Below are 25,030 nucleotides of genomic sequence, written 5' to 3'. Positions count from 1 at the left end.
TTTGTTTTAAATGTGTACTATTAGAGGGAAAAGAGGAGAAAAACAACCTTATATCCTTGATTTCAAGATTTATTGCCACACAAATTAACATTCTCAAGGTCAAGATGCCTTTGCATTGATGTGTATATTTCCTACAGTGTAGTAAATGAAAATCTGTTTTCAAATCAATGGCATATCTTAGAATGGATGTTGCCTTAGAAATGAAATTCAATATGAAGACTCGGTGACTTAATGAAAGAATGGGCTGGCAACTAAGAGGCTGGACTCCTCACTATGGCTTACTGTCAGTTAGCTACGGCCTACAAGCCCTGTGACATCTGCTGAGTCTCTCCAGTCCTCTGGACCTTTGCTACCCCATCCATAAAAGTTTGCACTTGTGTTTCTCAAACTCTGTGGTAAGGGACCAGTTTTTAAATTTTCCCATTCAGTTGCAGACTGTTACATCAATGAAATACAATAAAAATACCCTCTGATGCCACAGCAATGTTAAATTGCTATAAAAGTTTCTAGATGCTTATTCTTGATTTCTGTACTTGTCTTACATGCACACTGGCCCGGGACCCACAACTACTTTTTGAGTGGCATTGACTTGGACAAATAGGATTTAGACTGCTCGGTACATTAGATGATGATTCTGCAAATGATTTATCACCTTCATTTATCTCCTTTTGTTTAGTAATACAATTAGCTTATATTTCCCAATTATATAGTAGCTGAGCAACAGAAAAACATCCTGGGGATGAGTTACTCAAAATGAAGGTGCTATTCATGGCAGGTTCAAGACAGCAGTGGCAGAGTTAATCCATCTGTGGGTCACTGACAACTGACTGACCATACAAAAGATGCCTTTCAGACAAAATAATATAGATAAATGTTCTCTTTTCCTCTCATTCATTAAAAAAGTACAAAACATGAGAATGTATCAGTTACGTAGGAAAGAAAACAAAACTTGAGAACCAGGAATATTACCCTTCGGATGGAAACACCAGCCAATGTTCCATAGAGGGTGAACTTTCAAAGAGCAGACTGATACATGGTGGCTCATGCTAAAATATGTTTCCTCCGCCCCACTTAGTCCAGAATGGAAAGGTAACTACTTAATGGTTATTGGCCATAAAACCATTGCGATTTATAGGAGCGCAACTTTTGGAGTTGTACATCAAAGTGCAAGGGTCCACGCAAATGCACACACTGTTGCTTTTGTAAGGACTCTTGCCAAGGTAAGACATACATGCATGCATGCCTGCTCTTCCTCTTTGCCCAGCAACCCGGCACCTGAGGACAAAGGCTAAACAATCGCTACAGATTACCCAGCTCACACTCTGAAGACCCTTCATCAAGTTGGAGAGGGAAAGACAGCTTCAACTTCAAGAAATAGAGCATCCGCTAGGCAGGTTGATCCCAGGGGCCTCCTAGATATCTGCTGTTAAGAGAAGGATATCTGCCTTAGAGCCTAGGGCAGCAAGCAGAGGCTGGCCAGTCCTGAGCTGCAGGCTAATGCTATAAAACAGGTTCTCCAACTTATGTATATCAAGGTCACCTGGAAGCCTTATTAACATACAGCCTGCGGGCCCCACTCCAGAATTTGGTTCAGAAGGACATGACGGGGACTGAGACTCTGTATTTCCAACAAGTTCCCCGGGCTGCCACTGCTGGTCCTGGGAACACACTTTGAGAACCACTGGTATAAACCAGCTGATGACAGAATGGAAAAGACCTCAGAGGTCACCTGATCCAAGCCTTTCATTTTACAGGTGAGGATCCTGGGGTTCAAAAGGGAATGTCTTGCTCATGGTCATATACCCACTACTCAGGGGCTACGTCCACCAAAACAAAACCAAAACAAAACAAACCACTCAGGTCTCCAGGGCCTTAACGTGCTGTTCCCTTCAAGATTCTAAGTTATGGGACTTCCCTGGTGGCGCAGTGGTTAAGAATCCGCCTGCCAATGCGGGGGGCATGGGTTCGAGCCCTGGTCCGGGAAGATCCCACATGCCGCGGAGCAACTAGGCCCGTGCACCACAAGTACTGAGCCCGCGAGCCACAACTGCTGAGGCCCACACGCCTAGAGCCCATGCTCTGCAAAGGGAGAGGCCGCAGCGGTGAGGAGCCCACGCACCGCAGCAAGGAGTGGTCCCCGCTCGCCACAACTAGAGAAAGCCCGTGCGCAGCAACGAGGACCCAACGCAGACAAAAATAAATAAATTAAAAAAAAAAAAAAAAAGATTCTAAGTTATGACCACACATCCGGTCCCTGCTCTCTGAGAAGGGGCACCAGTGGGGACTTCATGTTGTTGACTCTCCTATCTCCATACCCTTCTGGGAACTGCATGCTACTTCCATCAGTGACCTTGTAACCGAGCCCAGACGGGGTTGGCAGCACAATGGGAACGATTTCTTGCCTAGATTTTACACTCACAAAGGCTGGCTCCAGAGAGCATGCTCTCACCACTACACCTTCCTGCCTCTCCCCCCAGCTCTCTGGCAGCTGGGCACAATCAGACGGCCTGAGGTTTTGAAAAGTGACACAGAGCAGCAGGAGACAGTCACAGATGATTTGTGGCTCTCACATGGAGGTAAGCATCCAGGGCACCCTCAGCGACTCTCAGCTCGGGGTGACGAGTCTCTGGCTGTGTGCTTGGCAGTCTGGTCTGACCCCAATGTCAAGACTACCTTGGATCCTGCCCTTTGGCTTAGCCTGCTCTCCAATCCCTATCAATTCTATGAGCTTCCTGCTTCCCCGCCAACAGATTATTCTTCGGCTTAAATGGTCTGCAACCAAGAACCCTGCCCAATGTGATAAGCCATTAATTTACCCAGCAGCCAACTGCTGCAATGAAAGCGGGGCTCTGCAGAGGGTCCTGCGGTGCTTTCCACTTTCAGAGCCCTGGGATTTCGGCTGGTACGCTTCTGATTCCTTGGGCAGTGTTTACAGCAGTGGCTGCCGCCCTTGCAGGGAGCCGGGCCCCAGGCCACCTGTATTCAGACGAAGCCACGTCTGTGCTGTGTGCCTCCCAGACAAAACTGATTGATGCAGGAGCGCACCCTCACCCACATGGGGGACAGAGACAAGAAAGGCGCAGGGGGCTCTAGAGCTCCAAAGGGGATGGAGCCAAGTCATGTTGGTGGCCGTGGAGAAGGGCCCCAGGAACGCCCTGGCACTTGCTTTTCCGCTTTTTACTATTTGATCCTTTTCATTTCATGAGATGCCCTGGTAAGAATCCTTCCAATAAAGCCCCTCTTTTGCCTGAATTTCAATCTCTGCCTTTAGTAACACAATAGCTTGGCTACACTGACTTGCTGACACCCCTCTGTATGCCTTCTCAATCCAGCCATCTCCCTCCCTGCAACCCCACACATGGGGTTTCTTACAAGGACACTTTTCTCTTGTGATTCACGTATCACAGAAAAAAAGAAAATAAAAAGGTGATACAGACTAGAAGCCATCTTTTTTTTTTTTTTTTTTTTTTATCTTTTACGAAAAAGAAAACCTTTGAGGGCTAAGTCTTTTTTTTTACATTGTTTTTCGTCAAACTTCACTGGTAGATTTTTCCATTTTAAATCTGCTCACAGCATTACAGCCTCAAAATTTTCATCCTCCGACTCAGTGCTTTAGAGATGTGGTTCTTCAGGTGCTTAGATACTGGTGATTGATTTGAATTAGGGGACTTGATATCTTTGTTTCAAGTGGCTTAAACATCTTAGAAGAAAGGGTGCAGTTCTCTACTAAAAGTGATCAAGGCCCTGCAGTGAAATTACTTATTCCTGGACTGGGAAGAGTGGTACGAGGTGAGCCTGGAGCATGTAGTTATGCCAGAAGAAAGTGCTCCAAAAACGATGGGGGCGGAACACAGGAACCACTGCACAAATCGGGTACCGTGCCTGGCACTCTGGACTGAACAAAGCCAAGAGCAAGGAACGTGAGCATATTTACCATTTCGCGCCTTCTCCTCCTCACAAAGCAAGAAAATTCTGTCAGTTTCTACCGAGAAACCCATACTGTCTACGCCATTCCCTCTAATAGACTTCCAGCCCAGGAACATGACAGTGAGTTCTAAAATGGAATTTTGTTATAACCAATGCAATAAAGCTTCGGGGGACTCAGATTTTTCAACTTTTTAGTGTAAGGAGAATAAGAGATTTTAAAGTCAGCTTAAGGTTCAGAAAACAGTAAGGCGAACTCAAGGTGAAACATTTTTGTTAAAGCACGACCAGGACAACTTACACAAAGTGCTAGAGACCTACAAGTGGTCAACTAAAATGGAAATGACACCTCACTGGTGGCTAAAAATGCTCAAAAACAGTGTGATGCTGACACAACTGCCAGACAGAACCGAGAGAAGTTAGTCCACAATTAAGAAAGGGTAGGGCTTCCCTGGTGGCGCAGTGGTTGAGAATCTGCCTGCTAATGTAGGGGACACGGGTTCGAGCCCTGGTCTGGGAAGATCCCACATGCCGCGGAGCAACTAGGCCCGTGCGCCACAACTGCTGAGCCTGCGCGTCTGGAGCCTGTGCTCCGCAACAAGAGAGGCTGCGACAGTGAGAGGCCCGCGCATCGCGATGAAGAGTGGCCCCCGCTCACCGCACAGAAACAAAGACCCAACACAGCCATAAATAAATAAATAAATTTTTTTAAAAATTTTTTTAAAAATTAAAAAAAGAAAGGGTAGAGCCAGGGTTTGAACCCAGGCAGTCGGGCCTAAGAACCTAGGTTTTAATCCCTATACCAGCATAACTTAAATACCAATTCCCCAGTACACATTCCTTCCAGACAGTTCCAAGATGAGGTCTGCATCCAAAATTAAGCCATCAGAGTTGCTGGAGACCCTCAACCCAATTAACAAGCAACACTTTCCCAAGCCTCATTCCACACCAAAAACCAATAAAAGATCACATTTCTCGCCATTTAATTGCTATTGTCCAGACACTTTCTTCCTATACTGAGTGGTGCTCATGAGGGTTCTTGTAAGGAATTTCTTTCTACTAAATTCAGCCGTCTCCTTTATTTCCCCCCATCTCCTTCCACTGAGAGAGCACCAAGCTGACATCTTGCGAATACCAGCCCCAAACAGACAGCAATTTTTATCTTTCCCTGCGGACACTGACCATGCTTTTATTAAGCACAGACAGGCTACTGCCCCACTGAATGCACTTTGGAAACATCCTCAAATCATTTAGTTGCAACAGCATGCTTCCTTGCCAAAGAGTTGGTGGCCTTTCAGGTCATTCCATGCTCCACACAGGATCCTCAATTCCCATTTGCAAAACAAGAGTTTTCACCTGAGGTATCCAGGCAGCAGATCATCTAATGCACCCATTATAAAGGCTCGGGTGGTTTTTTTTTTTCTTCACTCAAACTGCAAGACTTTAGACAAAACAGCATTCCCTGATTCCTTTATCTTTGGTGTCACCTCCCCCTCCTCTATCTTAAGAAATGCGAGTGTGACCTGCTCCCTTACAGAGTAAAAGAAACCAGAGGTTTCAAAGTCCGTCCTTGGGATTGTAGACGATTCCATGTGGTATGGAAACTTTCTAACAGTTTCTGAGTGACTAGCAGTGAGACGGTGTGCTAGTCACAGCTGGGCACGATGGAAAGGGGGATCCTGGAAGGTCAGGCAGTGCTGAGAGGGGCAAGGGCCTGGCGGGTACAAAGAAGGATTCTAATCACCTGGATTAGGTATAACTTCCAGGGAAAACATACCTACAAACATTCCTACCCTAGTTTGAGCGTGAGTAAATCCAAGCATTTTACTCGGAACAGGCTTATCACCAATGCAGAATGGCTCAGCTTACTGCTTAATTTTCATTTGTCAAGCTCCTGTTATATTCCAGACACTGAACTTCACACACTGACACAGATCAGAGTATTTCACAATGAAAGAGGGTTCAGCCTGTCCTTGAAAAGAAAAAGTATGCAGCTAAAGCCAGGCCCGCCCCTAACCTCTGGGGGGCCCTGGGCAAGAGGACAATGAGGGCCCACATAATTACTTTAAACTGCTATCCTCTAGCAGACTGTCACAGAATCCTCCTTCGTTGACATATGCAGCTTTATAACAACCTGGAATGCCAGGTACAATTACAATTCTCAGACCCCTCAGAGTTCTGGGCCAGGTATGAGAGAGGGCAGCCCCAGCCAATGGACGGAATCCCCACCCAGGCTCCATCTCTCCTCCAGGAAGGCCTCTTGGGCACACCTGTAGGCCCTCAGCCCACATTTCCAGGCTCTTCCACAACCCCAGTACAACTGCCCCATTAGGCACTCCTCAGGGAGGGGGTCTGCTCCCCCTACTTGCACAGAGCAGGCTTGGGGTCTTTGAATTCCCTATTTCAATGGGGGTCTGGGGTGCGGTGGGCAGTGTGGACTCTGGGTGGGCAGTCCGGTCCGCCTGCAGACACCTAGCCCAGTGGGGAGGGGCACAGCCTGGGGAAGGGCAGACCCTGCCCCCCTAAACCCAGGGAATAATTACACAGGGGTTCCCTTGCCCAGGTCTGAAGGCAATACTGACAAAAAGCCTTCTCTATTTTCTTCTAGCTAAATGGACTTTTCTTTCCTTGATGCTTTCTGGGAGGGTGACTCCTTATATTAAAGACGAATAAACTGGTATAAGAGAGGATTCCTGTCTGGAAGAGATAAAAGAAAAAGTTGAAATATTTGCAACTCTCTAGAAAGATATGATAGCTGCTACCCTGGTCTGAAAGAAGGAAAAGGTAAATATTCCTCAAACAGCAAATGGACTGAACAGGGTTCTATAACGTCAGAAGAGAAGGGATCCTGCCCTACGGCATATTTGGGGCAAACCTTAACATTCTCTTTCTGTTTTTGAAAGTGGGCGTCCCACCTAGGCCTGTGCGGAGGCCAAAATGACCCGACGAAGAACTAGCCAGCGCGGCTGGGGCAGCGGAGTCCCAACGCTAGGAACAAGCATACGAGCACATAGCTGAGTGGATCTGAGCTAGGGAGGTGTGGGCCTTCGGCAAACAGGCCTCCCCAAAGGGACCCCCGGGAGGCAGGCGGGACAGTGGTTAAGGCTTGGGCTTCACCCCGACGACCGACCCGGTATCTGCTGTGCCTTTTCTCAGTCAGGGCAAGTTCGCCAACTTTCCGTCCTCCGTTTTTAATTCTCTAAAACGGAGAAATCACCTGCTCGCATCACTGCGCGGTGACGCCCACAAGGACTTAGCGCAGTTCCACACTTCGTCAGCTCTCGGTCCCCCGTGCTTGTTTAGACCTGAGAGCGCAGGGGGCAGAGCTAGCGCTGAACCCAAGATGGGGATCAAGCAGCTCCCCACCACCGACCCCCAAAATCCAAGATACGGTTCTGCAGAGGCTGTACGGCACTGGGGACTGAGGGGCGGGGTGGATGAGGCTTTAGGGAGAGAGGCAGGCCACAACGGGGAAAGCAGACGGGGGTCGAATGTTACATCTCAGCCCTGTTTGGGGGTAAGAAAGGGGGTGCCTTCGAACGCCGCCCAGCTGGAGGTGCAAAGGACGGGCCTAAGGGCCCAACTTGCTGCCCTCCGCGAGGCCCCGGGGAGGCGGAGGAAGCTGCGCTGCACCGCGCTCGGCTCCAGGTCCTCCAGGCGGGTCCCACTCGAGAGAAGCGGCCGGGAGGGAAACGCTCGGCGCCCAGGGGTCTGGGAGACGCAGCCACTCACCCAGCAGCAGCAGCTTGAGCTCGCGGCGCGCGTCCTTCTTGTCCCGGCGAAGCTGCCGCTCGATCTCGGCGCTGATGCGCTGCGACTCCTTCTCCTCCGCGGACAGGCAGCAGCAGCCGGCCATGGTGCGCGCAGCCCCCGACGGGCTACGCCGGCCGCTCTCCCGGCCGGTCCGCGACGGCACCCGATGTCGGAGGGAAAAGACGGGGGGGGCGACTCGAGTTTCGGAATAAAAGGCCGGGACCACTAGGGCTCAATCCCTCCTCGAAGGGTCGGCTCCGGGGCGGGAGCGAATTCGGAGCTCTGGGAACGCTCAAGTGCACCGTAGATCTGGGCTCACCCAGCCCCAAGCTCGCTCGGGGGAGGAGGAGGGCGAGCCGAGGGAGAGAGCGTTGCCGGCCCCCGGAAGATCAGCGCGCCCCTTGGCACAGGAGCGTGACAGTCAGGGAGCGCAGACCGCTCGTGAAAAGTTGGGGCGTCGCTGCCGGGGGCGGTGGGGAGCGGGATCTCCCGGCCTGGGGGTGTCCCAGGCAGGTGGCAGGCAAGGCGTGGGTTGGAGGCAGAGGTCCTTGGCTGGCCCTTTCCTACAAAGTTCTGAAAACCTCGGCAGTGATCGCCGCCTAAGACCGAATGGAAAAGTTCCTGGGGGCCCCCGTGGCTCTATGTGCCAGAAGGAGGTGGAGCTTCTCGAACCCGCAGCCCTGGCGTCTGCCCGAGTTGGCCTTCGGGGCACGTCAAGCCGAGGGCGCCTGGGGGCGAAAGAGGTGAGCAGGGAGCTGGGGCGCGGAGCCCAGGCGTCTCGAGTTTCGGGGAGCGGCCCCCACACCTTTCTGCCTGGCCGTGGCGTCCCGGCGCGGGGAAGGCGGTGGGCGGAGTGGCCGCCAGGCCCAGCTCCCTGTCCGGATTCAGGTTCCGACAGGTGAGTGAAGTTCGCCAACTCGCAGCCTCAACTCCTCCCAGCTGCGAGACGAGCGGAGCCCAGCGTCCGCAGCGCGACGCAGCCCGCGGGCGGCGAAGTTGAGCTCTGCCGACCTGAAATTGAGCCTCTCGCGCCAACCTCAGCACCACGCACGCCGCGGTTTCCTAGACGGGCTCCTTCCGCTTCCCGGACGCCCCAGCCCAGCGCCGGCTCGGCCAAAGCCCTTGGTCAGCTCGGCAGTCTGCCTGCAAGGTGGGGCTGGGCCTGAGCCGGCTGGCGCCGCACTCAGAAGCAGCTGCCCCTGGGTTTAGTTTAATAAGAGAAGTGCGAGAGCGGAGGGTAAATATCCTCCCGGCCCCTTCTTAACCCGCCGGACGAGGAGGGTTGAGGATGTGAGGAATGGGAAACGGCTGGCTACTTTGCATTTTACGATGGGAAAGACTCCTGCTTTGTAAAGAGGGCTGACCCGTTTCCAGCAGCCCCTGGCATGGTCCCTGCCCCAGCCCTGAAGCCTGGTAGCCGCCTTGCAAAGCTGTGTCCGCACAGCCACATTGGCCTGGCTCCTGGAACGTGGGGATCACGTTTGAGCTGCATTCATAAAAACTTAAAAATTAAAAAGCACCTCTTTGTACTCAAATGACACAACAGAATGCGTATTAACAACATCTGATTTTGTCTTGTGTACCTTTTGAGGCAGAGGGCAAAGAGTTTCGCGGGAAATGCAGAAAAGTGAAGGTGCAGGGAGGCGATCCCGTCGTCCACAGCAATGAATGTTTTTTTTTCCTTCTTTTTAAGTCAGCATGTGCCATGTAAACACTTTATGGCGTTAGGCAATTAGCTAATGCTTCCTCTATTAATAGCAAGCCTAAGTGCCTTTCTTAGGAGTAGCATATATTTAATCAATTCAAACTGAGGAGAATATTGAGTGGAGAGAGTGGTATATGTCATTATATAAAGAACTTGGCATTAGGATGCTATCTGGCTGCAAGGTCTTATTATTTATTTTACAGTTTAGGGAATGTAGAGGAATCAGGCATTAAAAATGCATGTGCATACATTTTTAAATGCATAATTATTTTAGTTTCCTTGCAGGCATAAATTGACAGTAACAGTGACCCCTACAGGAAAGCTTCTGGACATGATATTAGCCATTTAGTCACACATTTCTCTCTTAGCTCTTACAGATTCATTTACAATTTGAGAATAAGACCTCTTAGCTTCTCAAATGAATAATTGCATCATAATTATTAGTAGTTTTTAAATGATTAAAATTAGGGCAAATTTGAACTCCCAAGTTAACTGGAATAACTCTCCTGTTAGGTCTAAAGTTGCTAAGATTGCAAGAAAGATATGGAGCGTATTGTTTATGGCAAATCTGCAAAACTTTCCTGGGCTGGTGAACTTGGCAGTGTGTATCAGAAGCCTTAAACATGTCCATCCCCTTTGACCAAACTCGTAATTCTTAAGGGGAGACCCTTAAGAAATAATCGGAGAGGCCAAAGTTTTTATTTCTAATAACAACTCAAAACTATCTAAATGCCCAACAAAGGTGAATAGTTCAAATAAATTATCGTATTATGCATACAATGAGATATTATATAGTCATTAAATATGTGAATATGTAACAAACATGTGAATAACAAAGATTTGGGGGAAAAACCTCAAAATATATGGAGTGTAAAAGTCAAGACACAAAAATATAAACAGTATGATACAAATTTTATTATGGGAACACACATATGCATTTTTAAGGGACTAAAAGAACATATACCAACAAGGTAAGTTGCTCTGAGTCCTAGCTTTTTGGTTGATTTTAATTCTCTGATATAAAATTATTGGGGGCAGCTTGCATAAAGTAATCTAGGCCCTATTTTCCTCAGCTGTAAAATGAAAGGGGAAGAACCAGAATAAACTCACAGGGATCTCCCAACTCTAACATCAATTATTTCTTTGCTGATTTTCACACTTATAAGATAGTATAAAAATAATCATAAACCAAAAGTTGTTATTGATGAGTGGTAGCTAGAGAGGACTGTTAAAACTAGGAAGTGGCAAGTCAATTATTTTTATACTTCTATTTTTTGAATTCACATCTCTGTTTTCCTTATCTTTAGGATCTGGGGAAGGGATGGGAATAATTTTAAGTTATTGATTCATTTGCAACATTGTTACCAAAATTTGGCTTCTTGTACATTGGTGCCTGATTAAATCTCAGAGACAGAGTTCTGGGCGAAGCAGAAAGAAATAGCTTTATTGCTTTGCCAGGCAAAGGGGGCCACAGTGGGGTAGTGCTTCACGGCTCTATGTCCCATCCTGGAGGGGGTAGTGAGGAGTCGTACACTGTTCAAGTAACAGGGCGCCATCATCTCGTGGACATTCTTCTGATTGGTTGGTGGTGAGGTAATCGGGAGTCAGCATCATCAACCTTCTGGTTCCAACTGGTCTGGGGGTCCATGTGCTTGTGGGCAGCATATAGTTAACTTCTTCCACCTGGTGGGGCTTTTGGTATCTCCCAGACAGCTCAAAGCACATGGCTCAATATTATCTATAGTCCTTGAGGAAGAACTAAAGGACCTTGACTTTGTTTAATGGCTAAAATATTATTATTTGGTCTTGCTTGACTGTGTTCCTTTCTTTCTGCATTTTCTCACTTCTCTGATTAAATTTATTCTTTGACTAAAGTTTTTCTACAGGCAAAAGGCAGGCGGAGGACATGAGTGGGTGTCTACTCTGGAAAGGCCTCATAGGGTCCTGCTCTGTTACCACATCTTTACAGGAAGGGGTAGTTTTGAAAAGAAGTCTCAGTAAAAAAGAATATTTGTTTTCTTGGGTTATTCCCGAAGTGCTGCAATTCCATTTCATTCCTCTTGAAGATCAGAGCACAGGCTGAACATGACTTTTCAGATACCTGCCAAGTGCTGGGCTGCAAAGGTGAACTAATTGTCTGAATGTCCATTGAGTCCATGCCAAGCCCATTACCAGGCTCTGGGAATTCAGATCCTGAGACATTCCAGATTTTAGGTAGGCTATAGTCTAGTAGAAAGAAGTAAGACTATGACCCTGAAATCTGAAGTCAGCCCTCCTTGCTTCCTCCCAGAGAGCAGACAGTGGAGCACAGAATCACCTGGTTGGTTCCCCACAGCCTTCAGATGTGCACAGGGGCCCTTCAGCTGAGCCTCATCTCCCATCATTCTCCTGGAACCTCAGACAAATGTAACTCCATGTTCTCCACACCTCTATGTCTTGCTTCATGTGTTCCCTCTTCCAGGAATGCTCTCTCTCACCCCAGACAAAATTAGGTACTTTCTTTCCCAAACACATCTCTTCTGAGACACCATCTCCACCCCTTGTCAGTCAGACCCATCTTTCTCTGCTGCCTGAGCACCTCCTATGTTCCTCTCTTCAACATCTCACTCTATTATACCTGTTTGTTTCTTCTCCTAATCCATTAGTTACTCACAAGTAGAGAGTTTTTTCTTGTTCATCCTGGTATTTCTAAATTAATAACATTTCGTTGACTGAATAACATTGAAACCAAAACGAATTAGCCTGAGATAAGAGAAAGAAGAGACTAGAAGAGAGAACGGAAAGTTCTTATGGTGGAAGACAGTAAAAACAACAACAACAACAACAAGCAAGTCCACAGCCAATCAATGTATGATTTAGGAAGGACTCTGTCCCCAGTTTGCCCCCTTCGAGGGAAAGAGTGCCCTGTTTCTAAGGAAATTCCAAGGAAATGTGCACATAGAGGGCTGGAAAATTGCTATTCTCTTTGACAAATGTAGCATCTTAGAATTTTAACAAGTAACAGAATAAAAACATGACCTTAAAGAAATATACAAGGCTAAAATAGCACTAATAATACACCTATGCTGCTTTTCAAATTGCACATGTGACCCATTCTTAGGTTGTGACCAGCATTTTTTTTTAAGAAAAAGAATAGAATATCAATAGGAAATAACAAAGTATGCAACATGAATTTTTGTTTCATGAAACTTTTGTTTCAGTTGTATACATAAATATCAACTCTTAAGCAGACAAGTCATTAATGGGGATTTGCTTCTCCATATCCCAGATGGGTTGGTCTAAATAATTCCCAATTTTCTAATTCATTTTTCTGAGACTGACATGTTCCCAATTTTTCATTCAATTTTCTGAGTCCAATGTGTTCTCTAAAATGTTTTCAGTCCTTCTCTCCCCTCACCACTCCCCTCTTCCTCCACCCAATCATTTTTCAGTTTTGATGAGCGTGGTAGGTAAGAGTCAATGGAGTGGTGATGGGTATTTAGACGAATAAGTAATCATTGTAGCTGGTGGTTGGATGTACTTAACATCTATTTTTCTAAGGCAATCAACATGTTCCTCCAAAATATTTTCTGCCTGAAGACCAGAAATTGTTTATTATATAACTTCTACTGAAAAGGCTAGAATTATAGACAATTAAGCCCACCTTCAAACACATGACTGTGAGTGGGCAGGAATCGCTTTTGTTTGTTTCTGAATCTGATTTCCCATGGGAGTTAGGTATTTCAAGAATTTAAGTAAAAATCTTTAAGGTGAGGAGTTTGGACATTTTTTTTTCCTTTTTTTTCTTTTTCTTTTCTTTTCCTTTTTGCTTAAGTCCTCCCCTCCTCCACTTACATCACTCTCCCCCTGAATGAACAAATGTTAACAACCTAGTATGTTTTCTTTTTTATGCTCTTATAATCATATATAAGCTTACAAACACTCATAAATGTAAATAAACATACACAGAGGGAGTTTGTCATCATTAGTTTAAAAATGGGACTGTATTGTATTACATGAACTCTATATTTTGCTTTTCTCTTTTAACAGTATCTTGTGGGAATCTCAGTAAACTCTGATTCAGTCTTTCATACATTCATACATAATATTCCACAGGGTAAAAGGACCATATTTTATTCAGTTTTCCCCTTTGAAGGACATTCTCTTTTATTCCCAGTTTTGGCCACTAAAAACAAAGCTGTAATAGCATCTTTGTATATAAATCCTCATGCACTAGTGTTTTTATTTCTGTGGGATAGATTCCCAGGGAAAAAACTGCTGAATCGAAGGATATATACATTTTTCATTTTCATTATGGTGGCCAGATTCCTTTCCAAAAAGACTAAAATAATTCACATTTCTACCGAAAATAGAAATACCCATGTCCCAACTAGCAATAAATACGACCACTTATTAATTTTTGGCAGCCTGAAGGGATTCAAATAATTTTAAAGTGTGGTTTTACTTTGTGTTTCCATGACTACTTGTGAATTTGTACATTTGTTCATAGCTTGTTAGTATTTGCATTTGTTACCCTGTGAACTATTTACATCCTTTGCTCATTTTTTTAAATTGGGTCATTTGTCTTTTTCTTGACAATCTGTAAGAGCTCTTCAATATTACATATCTACTCTTTGTCATCTGAATTACAAATTTTCAAATATGTTGTTTGTTCTTTATCATTTTTAATGGAATCTTTTGCCATAGAAAATTTTATTTTTACATATCCAAATATCTCTATTTTCTTGCATAGCTTCCAGAGCCCCAGTCTTTGTAAGAAGGTCTCTCCATTTCTATATTGTACATGCAGTATGTTAGATATTCTTGCTAGTACTTTCGTTATTTCATTTTTTACGTTTAAATATTTAATCCATCTGGTGTTTATTTTTGTAAAATATGTAAGATAGGACACTAATTTTATTTTCTTCCAGATGGATTGCCAGTTGTGCCAACATCATTTATTGAACATTCCATCCTTTTTCCAATGAATTAAACTTCAATCTTTGTCATGTATTACACTCTCATATTGACTGAGATCCATTTCTTTAAGTCTGTACTGTTCCACTGAGCTATTTATTCCTATATCAATACCATCTTGATTTGATTACATGGGCTCTATGAAACATTTTGATATCTGATAGGACATATCACCCCTTCAGAGTTATCAAACTCTTCTTAGTTGTGTTCAGATATTTATTCTTCCATATGAACTATACTGATCTTCCTCTTCCTCAACTTATGATGGGGTTATGTCCCAATAAACCCATCAAAAAATAAAAATATCGTAAGTTGAAAATGCATTCAATACACCTAATCTACTGAACATCAAAGCTTAGCCTAGCCTACCTTACAGGTGCTCAGAACAGTAACATTAGCCTACAGTTGTGCAAAATCATCTCACACAAGGCCTATTTTGTAATAGAGTGTTGAATGTCTCATGTAATTTATAGAATACTGTACTGAAAGTGAAAAACAGAATGCTGGTATGCATACAGAATGATTGCAGGTGTCTGGGTTGTTTACCTTGGTGATTGCACGGCTGACTGGGAGCTGCGGCTCGCTTCTGCTGCCCGGTATAATGAGAGAGTATCCCACCACATATCACTAGCCTGGGAAAAGATTAAAATGCAACGTTCAAAGCACAGCTTCTACTGAACGCATATTGCTTTCACACCATCATAAAGTCGAAAAACTGTAAGTCAAACCATGGTAAGTCGGGGACCGTCTTTAATACCATTTATCAATGATTCTCTCCTGAACTTCACAGCTTAACCTTAACCCTAACTCCAACTGCTTTCTTGACATAACGGCTTACATATTAGAGGCATCTCGATGTAACAAGACAAAACAAAACTCTGAATTTGTTTTCCAAAACTTACCTTACTGCTATCTTTTCCGACTCAGACCGCCAAACACCCAATGGATTGCTTCTTTGCCCCACCTCCGGCAGCCAGTCTTAGCAGTTATGGACTCCTCCTTTAAACCAGATATTGTTTTAGAACCACTGCATGCAGCCAACAGCTTTTGCACTGAGCAGCTCTGGAGCTGTCATGCACAATTAATCTTTGTGAACGATTAATCATAAGATCATAAGTGGCCCCCCCAGGTATGTTCATTTTTATTTTTGCTGCTAGCACTTCTGAGCAAGCCAACAGCACCTCTGACCTGGGCTAAAACAATAGCTTTGTCACTGGTCTTCTTGCTTCTAGTCTTGAACCTCTAAAATCCATTTTCCACAGGACAAGAGAGCCAGAATGAGCTTTCAGAAGCCCAGAGCAGATCCCCTTATTCTCTAGATTAAAATCCTCCAATGGATTTCCATCAGAGAATAAAATTAAATGCCCTTGTTCTAGACCATAGGCCCTACATGATAGGCCATTGCCTACCTCTCTAACTTCCTATCCTAACATTCTCCCTCCTATCCTAATATGTTCCCATCATGCTTGTATCTATTTTCTTTGAGCATACCTCAGGACCTTTATACTATCAGCTCTGCTGCCTGAATCACGCTTCCTCCAAATCTTGAGGTGTTTGGTTTCTACTTGTCAGGTAAGTCTCAACATAAATGTGACTTACTAAGTGCTGGCTTCCCTGACCCTTTAGCCTAAGGTAGCCACTCCTCCCTGCCAATCCACTTGATATCATCATTGTATTTTCACTGTAGCATTTGTCTCTCTCTGGTTTCTCTTGTTTCCTTCCTTCTTTATTTGTGTATCATCTTCTCCCACCAGTAAAAGAAAGTAAGCTCCATGAGAAGAAGGGTCGTGGCTGTCATATCCACCACTGTATCCCTAGAGCCTACATCAGGGGAAGCTACATCATCTTAAAATTGTACCACTGAACTCTGTTCAGAACCATTCTCAAAAGTAAAGTTGAATCTTGGAAAAATAGCAATATGGGATTTGTGATTTAATATTTGCCGATTTTATACTACATTATGTAACACCAAGGAAAACAAAACACTCCTGAGGACGCTTGATTTGTAGAGATAGGACCTGCCTATGTTTGCCAGGATATGTTAATTACAAGCCACAGAGACCCAGTGTAAATAGGCTTAAGTTAACAATAGAATTTATTGGTGCTTAGGACTGAAAATTTCAGGGATGGTCTTGATTTTAAATTCTGCTGGATCAAGGTGCTAAAATGATGTGATAAGGAAGCCATGTGGTACTTAATAAGTATTTGTTGAATTAATGAAAGAATAACGCCAATCTCATTGGATTGTTGTGAAGATTAGAAAAAGTAATATATAAAGCTTTTGGCTCCTGGCCTGAAGCTAGTAAGCACTCATTAGTAGTAGATAGTATTATTTTTTTTTAAATATCATTAGCATTATCATCAAAAACTTCATTTTCAGGGACTACCCTGGTGGCGCAGTGGTTAAGAATCTGCCTGCCAATGCAGGGGACACAGGTTCAAACCCTGGTTCGGGAAGATCCCACATGCCGCGGAGCAACTAAGCCCCTGCACCACAACTACTGAGCCTGTGCTCTAGAGCCCGCATGCCACAACTACTGAAGCCCACGAACCTAGAGCCCATGCTCCGCAACAAGAGAAGCCACTGCAATGAGAAGCCCGTGCACCACAGCGAAGAGTAGCCCCCGCTCGCTGCAACTAGAGAAAGCCCGTGCGCAGCAACAAAGACCGAACGCAGACAAAAATAAATAAATAAAAATAAAAAAATAAATTTATTTTAAAAATTTCATTTTCAACACAACAGATACATTCATTTTTATTTTTATTTTTTAATATTTTAAATCTTATTGACGTGTAGTTGATTTACAATGTGTGTTAACCTCTGCTGTACAGCAAAGTGATTCACTTATATATATGTATATATATATATTCTTTTTCATATTCTTTTCCATTAATGGTTTACTATAGGATATTGAATATAGTTCCCTGTGTTATACAGTAGGACCTTGTTGTTTATCCATCCTATATATACTAATTTGCATCTGCTAATCCCAAACTCCCAATCCTCTGCCCCGCCCCCCTCCCCCTTGGCAACCATAAGTCTGTTCTCTATATCTGTGAGTCTGTTTTGTAGATATGTTCATTTGTGTCATACTTTATATTCCACATATAAGTGATATCATACAGTATTTGTCTTTCTCTTTCTGACTTACTTTGCTTAGAATGATAATCTGTAGGTTTGTCCATGTTGTTGCAAATGCATTATTTCATTCTTTTTTATGGCTGAGTATCCACTGTGTGTGTGTTTGTGTGTGACATCTTCTTTATCCATTCATCTATCAATGGACACTTAGGTTATTTCCATGTCTTGGCTGTTGTAAATAGTGCTCTTATGAGTATGAACATTGGGGTGCATGTATCTTTTTGAATTACAGTTTTGTCTGGATAGATGCCCAGGAGTGGGATTGCTGGATCATATGGCAACTTTATTTTTAGTTTTTTGAGGAAACTCCATACTGTTTTCCATAGTGGCTGCACCAGTTTACATTCCCACCAACAGTATAGGAAGTTTCCCTTTTCTCCACACCCTCTCCAGCACTTGTTATTTGTAGACTTTTTAATAATGGCCATTCTGAACAGTGTGAGGTGGTACCTCATTGTAGTTTTGATTTGCATTTCTCTAAATTATTAGTGATAATGAGCATCTTTTCATGTGCCTGTTGGCCACCTGTATGTCCTTTTTGGAGAAATGTCTATTTAGATCTTCTGCCCATTTTTCTATTGGGTTGTTTGTATTTTTGTTATTGAGTTGTATGAGCTGTTGTGTATTTTGGAAATTAAATCCTTGTCAGTTGCATCATTTGCAAATATTTTCTCCCATTCTTATCTTTTCATTTGGTTTATGGTCTCCTTTGCTGTACAAAAGCTTGTAAGTTTGATTAGGTCCCATTTGTTTATTTTTGCTTTTATTTTTATTGCCTTGGGGACTCACCTAAGAAAACATTGGAATGATTTATGTCAGAGAATGAAAAGATACATTCATGATTACTCTTGTACTGTGGGGAGAAGGAAAGATTGAACTTTGCACAGTCATTTGGAATAATTCCGACTGTCTGGGAGCAATAGCAGATGAGAATCATGTTGCAAGGCTTCCCAGCAGAGGTAGAGAAGTAAACAACCACATTGCATGGCCTGTCTGATCCAGATAGGAATTTAGCCATTGAGTCCTCTTGAAAATCAATGTTGATTTAAATAGTTGAATCTAATATTCAGCCTTTTAACAGTCATCATGTGTACCATTTTTCTAGATTCCACATATATGCATTAATATACAGTATTTGTTTTTCTCTTTCTGGCGTACTTCACTCTGTATGACAGATTCTATGTCCATCTACATCTCTACAAATGACCTAATTTCGTTCCTTTTTATGGCTGAGTAATATGGTACAGATGAACTTATCTGCAGGGCAGGAATAGAGACGTAGACGTAGAGAACGGACATGTGGACACAGTGGGGGAAGGTGAGGGTGGGACGAACTGGGAGCTTAGGATTGATATGTATACACTACCATGCGTAAAATAGATAGCTAGTGGGAACCTGCTGTATAGCACAGGGAGCTCAGCTCGGTGCTCTGTGACAACCTAGATGGGCGGGGGGGTGGGGTGGGAGGGAGGTCCAAGAGGGAGGGGATATGGGGATATATGTATACACATAGCTGATTCACTTCATTGTACAGCAGAAACTAACACAACATTGTAAAGCAATTATACTCCAATAAAAAAACAAATAAATAAAAGTCATCATGAAGAGAGCTAACATCAGAAGATACTCAAGTTCTTCTGTCCTAAATATGCAATACATTAAGTATCTTCTTCATGATTCTAAAATCTACTGGTTAATGTAGCTGGTTAATACAGTTAGAAATATAGAGTTGAAAAGAAAATATGTTGTTGCCTCCTAGCTTCTTCAGTACCCAAGTCACTCTTTGATGCCTTTAGATACATGGAAGCCCACCCAGTCCCTTTTTAATGTCGTTGTGGTGGATTAAACATGCCCAGAAATTCTGGGACACCCCTTCCTTCAAGAGGTGAGGCATATGCTCCCTCCTCTTAAAGCTGGGCAAGCTATGTGGTTGCTTTGACTGATGGACCAAAGTGGAAATGACACTGTGTCAGTCTCCAAGTCCAGGCTTTATGAGACCAGCAACTTCCATTTCCTTTCTCTTGACACACTCACTCCTGGAGCCCTGAACTGCCTCATGAAGAATCTAGAGAGATCACCTGGAGAGACCCTGAGACTACCTGGCTGAGCTCATCCTTCTAGCCATACCCACCAAGGTGCTAGGAATGTAAATCTAGCCATCCAGGCCCTCCAGCCCGGCCCAGCTGGGTACCACCAAGTGGCTCCCTTGTCAATACCACGTAGAGCAGAAGAGCCACCAGGCAAACCTGCCCTAATTCCTGGCCCACAGATCTTGATATATAATAAAATGGTGGTTGTTTTAAGCAACTAAGTTTTGAGGCAGTTTACTAAGCAGCTGTATGTAACCTGAACCCTCTGGCAATATTTCATATAGTGCCATAGTTAGTAATCTGCTAAATCAGGTTGCTTCTGAACTGACCTAGGACTGAAAGAGCACAGCAAAACTAGCCACAAGGAGGTCCTTAAAGCAGGTTGGACATCAAACAGAGAGTGGTTTGGTGGCCAGGAAAGGCTAAATGATGACAGTCTCCACTTTGTGGAGCGGATACCTCTTTCTTCTGAGTGAGCTGCACTGAATGTACATCACTAACTGTGGTGGCAGTGAGGATATGAAGGACCCAGTGCACACAATCAATCCAAAGGAACATGATACTCGTATACCCATTTTTTGAGTACCCACTACGTATTGAGCACTGGAACAATAACAACCGTGAGAAACAAGACTTATCCTTATAGATCTCATCATCTACTAGAAAAAAATATTTATTCAGAATTATTTGCCCAATGATTTTGGAGGAGGGGGCAGTGGGTGGGGGGGAGGGAGAGAAGGCTGCATCATCCTGAACTACTGATGTCTGAACTCTGTCCAGATTCCATTTCAACAATAGAGTTAAGCCTTAGAAAATTCAGCAAATTTTGGTGCCTCATATATATATATGGGATTTGTGATTTGTCTGTTTTTTACTACTTTATATAATACCAAGGAAAACAAAACACCCTTGAGGATGCTTGATTTGTGGAAATGGGACCCTGCCTATGTTTGCCATGACATGTTGATTGCCAGGGAGAGCCCTGGTATGAGCTGAGACGTTTAAATGGAAGTTGTTGGTGCTTAGGACTGAGAAGTTCAGGGATGGTCTTGGTTTTAGGCTCTGCTGGATCCAGATGCTCAAATGATGTCATAAGGAAGCCATCTCTCTCCGCCTTTTTGGCTGGACTTTCCTCTGAACTCTAGTCTCAGGTAGATCTCTCCCCGCATGGTGGCAAGATGACTGCCAGAAACCCCACGCTCATCCATATCTACCGGCAACCTCAGCAGAAAGAGAACTTCCCCTTTTCAATATTCCAGCAAAAGTTCCAAGATTGAGTCTGATTAATTGCCCCTCCCTGAACTGATTCATTATGACCAGGGGAACGGAATACTCTGCTGACCAGGCCAAGATCAGATGTCTACCCCTCAAGTATGAAATTAATTTTTGTAATGTATTTTATTTAACTGAACATTTTCAAAATATTATAATTTGTTCAATATTAAAATGACTAATGACATTTTTATTCATATTAAACTGGAGTTTGCAGTACGTATTTTACACTTATAGCCATCTCCATTTGGACTAGCCCCACTTCAAGTGTTCGACAGCCACTAGCCACATTGGGTGGGCAACTCTAAAGATTCATTTTAGCATAAGTAGAATGAAATGGAATGGAACACAATAGAATAGAATAGAAAAAAGGGTAACTTGGAACATGCAGGGGAAGAAAATCTCTGTTCCTATGGCTCTGGAGCCCTGTAAGGGAACATCTGAAAGAAGTTGTATCTTCCTGGAGAGAGGTACAGATGTAGGCAATGGAGAAGGAAGTGCCATGAGGAAGGGCTGTAGGGACTCAAGGAGAGGATGCCCAGATGAAACACAGTACTCAGAATCAGGGAGAGAAATCTGGGTATCTCAGTGGATGCCACAGAGAAGAGATGCCTTGACCCAGGATTGGTTGAGAGGAGGACACCACGGTGGAAGCCAGCTCCGACAGAAGACAGCTCAGACCAGACCTCTCCCTGACCTCCACCCTCTTCCTTCCTTTGGGACTTAGGGAAAAGGAAAAAGGCATGAGACCATGAATTGACTGAGAAAGATCTGATTTTTTTTTTAATCTTAAAAGAGATAAGAAAAGATAGCACTTTTTTTTTTTTTTGAAGTATAGTTGTTTACAATGTTGTGTTAGTTTCAGGTGTACAGCAAATGAACTTATATACAAAACAGAAATAGACCCACAGACATGGAAAACAAACTTATGGTTAACAAAGGGGAAGGGGAGGGGGAGGAAAGATCTGATTCGACTGAGTGTACCCAGCATTGACTGGTTTTTGGAGGGAGTCTCAAAAAAGAAATTGTTTGGATATAAAAAATAAAATTTTATACACTGCATATCAGAGCTTATTGGCCTGAAAATACCATTCCCAAAACAAAGCCTCAAAAACCCTGTGCATTCAGGAAATAGAGCCAATACTCCTTTCCCCTCCAGGGAGGGAAGTTTGGCAGTCATCCTCAACTAGCCAGAGGATTTTGCCTTCCCAGGGGATATCTGGCAATATCTGGAGGCGTTTTTGGTGGTCACAGCAGGGAGGGGGGGGGGCTGTTTTGGGTGGAGGCCACGGGTGGTGCTCTCCACCCTACCGTGCACAGGAGAGCCTCCACCAGTAAGGGTTACCCAGCCCCCAGCGCCAGCAGTGCTGAGGCCGAGGAACCCTGGACTGAGCCAGTCTGAGATTCTTGAGACGTGTGTAGAGAGAGGAAAAGCAAGTCTGTGTTGGACTAAGCCAGTCATAAAAGGGAAGCCAGGCCCCGGGTCAGCACATAACGTAGTTTCTATGGCGCTGCAGTAACTGAGCCTTGTCTCAAAGTAGTGAGTCCCAGGATAAACAGTAGGCTGAGCCAGGCCCAACAGCTGAGGGCCCGTAGGCTTCTGTTCTCTTTCCCTCCTCCCCCTCCTCCCCTTCCTCCCCCTCCTCCCCTTCCTCCCCCTCCTCCCCCTCGTCCTCTCCTTCCCCTCCTCCTCCTTCTCCTTTGCCTCTTCCCTCTACCCTAACACTCTCCTCAGAGGAAGTCCCCCCCCTCAGGTGGCTACCACCTAAATGGCTACCAAGGCTTCTCATCCCTCTGCGCTCTTAGCCCGGCCAGAGGCAGAGGCCTCGGCTGCAAGACCTCGGCTGCAAGTCCCCAGCTGCTGGCATTTTGTTTCCCCACTGCAGCGGGTACCCAGGAGGCAGCTGTGGAGAATGAGTCAGGCTGGACAGTTTAACTGGCTTCTTCTCTCACTCTGAGCCTCACTCACACTTTGTCCTCCTCTAGAACAGGGCCACTCCACTGTTGTTTAAGAGTCACCTGGAGAGCTGGTTCAGGCCCAGACTCCTGGGCTGGCCTTCAGAGATTCTGAATCAGCAGGTCTGGGGTCCAGGGTGTCCAACACTTCCCAGTTTGCCTGGGATTTCCCCAGGTTTAGCACCGGCAGCCCTGCATCCCAGCAAACACTGATGGCTGGTCCCCCTAGGTAGGGCCCAAGATTTTGCATTTCTAAGAGTCTCGCAGGTGGTGCTGATGCTTCCACATTCCGCCACGCTCCGCCATGCAACACCGGCCCACTGCACAAGGCCTAGGGATTTCACTTGTGCTGCCAGGTCTAGCGCAAATTAAATCGTCTTCAGAAAGGGTTCCCAGGAATCCCTGTTCTCCCCCTCCCCCAACTCAGCAGCAATCATGGTAACATCTCACACTGCAACATGATGGGATGCACTGGTTTGTTTTTTGTTTTTGTTTTTGTTTTTGTTTTTGTTTGTCTTTTCTTCTGCTGACTTACTTCAAGTCTCCTTCGGGACAGGAATCACATTTTCACATCTTTCCCACTGTTATGGGAATCCATGACTCCAAACATATGGAAGATAATAAAGAGATTTGTTGAATAAACACAGCTAACATTTATTGAGTGCTAACCAGGCACCAGGAACTGTGCTAAGCACTTTATACAGCTTAACTCGTGTCATCCTCACAGTGGCCCTGTGTGGCAGGTGCTGTTATTTTCCCCATTTTACAGATGAGGAAGCTAAGGTACGGAAAAGGTACATGACATGGTCACAGAACTGGAAGGTGATAGAACTAGGATTCTAACTCCAATCTGATGTCAGAGCCCACAGTCTTACACACTACACTATGCTACTTACAACAAAGAAATGAAAACAGAAGTGGATCTGGTGCAGGAATCATTACTATTTATTTATTTAGAATATATCTCACTTTTTCACTGGAGTCCATGTGCCTGAACTGTGTTTGTGTGTTCAAAATAGATTCACATTGTCTTTCTGGGAATAATGCTGGGCTGTTTAATTTTAACTTTGAATCTGCACTGAACACTGATTCACCATTGTTTATAGCAATTTTTCAGTCCAAGAAAAAGTAGATGTTCTGAGCGAAAGACACGTTTGTCATCCCTTTGAGAGATACTGTCCACCATTCTATGGAAATCCAGTCTCATCCCTGGGGATTATAAGGGACTAATAAGGCTTCTGGTTCCATTGATGAGCACATGACCCAGACCTGGCCTATCAGAGCACTCCATCTCCTTAATCACAGAGATTGGTTTAGAAGTGTGCACATGACCCAAGCCTGGCCAATGAGAATAATCCATCCTTTAAACACAGAGATTGGTTCAGAGGATGCTAAACCAAATCCTTCCTGAAATTTCCCTGAGCCATCTGAAAGTCTAAGTTCCCGTTTGTCTAGAATAACAAGTTTGAAAATATGAAATAACCTAGGGCCACTGGTGGCCATCTTTGCAGATATGGAACATCTCTACCTGAGTACGACACCAACATAGACAGAATGTGAGCCAAGAGATGGAGAGAAAGAGAATCTTCCTCCCATGATTTGAACCCCTGAATCCAGATACCCAGTTACTGGGTCAATAAATTTCCTTGATTGTTTAAGCCAGGTAGATTGGATTTCTATCTCTTGCAACCAAAAGAATCATGGCTAATGTATCTGACCCATGAAAAAGTAAAAGGTGGGTATTAGTGGGTAGGAAAAATTGAATACCTTGATTTCTATTAATAATTATTTTATAGCACCCTAGTATTTCAATGCTTACTTTATTACCTTCTGTAAGAAAGACTAATGGTAAATGGCCATCAGATTCTGCCTACTTTGTCACAAGAATAGGCTGAACATAGACCAGGAAGTAATCAATATAAATGAGCAAATAGGTCTTTTTAGAGTTGGCATGGGGATTGTGTTTTGGTTTGACTTTCTACCAAATTTTCTTTCTTGATTACTACTACTTAAGGATCTGTGGTCAGATAGGTTTTTTAAAAATGCATGTGTTAGTTAATTTTTAGGTGTGGCAAATTTACAGAATTTTCTGAATATGTAGAAGAATTAAACATCTCCTGAACCAGTTCTTATAACAAGTTGTCTCTCTTTAGTATGGTGTCAGTTGATTTTTTTTAATTTAAATTAAGGTTTTATTAAAGTTGCTTCTGAAGATTATATTTCATCCTTAGT

The 25,030-nt window shown here is 44.2% G+C and overlaps 1 protein-coding gene across 1 annotated transcript in view; it reads right to left on the bottom strand.

The window, feature by feature from the left end:
• GNA14 (G protein subunit alpha 14) overlaps positions 1-8,833 on the bottom strand; it is a 193,251-nt gene extending 184,418 nt beyond the window's left edge. Inside the window, exon 1 of the mRNA XM_068553895.1 lies at positions 7,657-8,833. Coding sequence (XP_068409996.1) covers positions 7,657-7,780 — 124 coding nt within the window. The 5' untranslated portion in view covers positions 7,781-8,833. The remainder of the gene's footprint in view (positions 1-7,656) is intronic.
• Between the last annotated feature and the right edge of the window lie 16,197 nt (positions 8,834-25,030).

This window comes from Eschrichtius robustus, chromosome 10, assembly GCF_028021215.1.
Source record: "Eschrichtius robustus isolate mEscRob2 chromosome 10, mEscRob2.pri, whole genome shotgun sequence".
Taxonomy (NCBI): Eukaryota; Metazoa; Chordata; class Mammalia; order Artiodactyla; family Eschrichtiidae; genus Eschrichtius; species Eschrichtius robustus.
The sequence above is the reverse complement of the archived record's forward strand: the minus strand, read 5'-3'. Positions and strand labels throughout refer to the sequence as shown.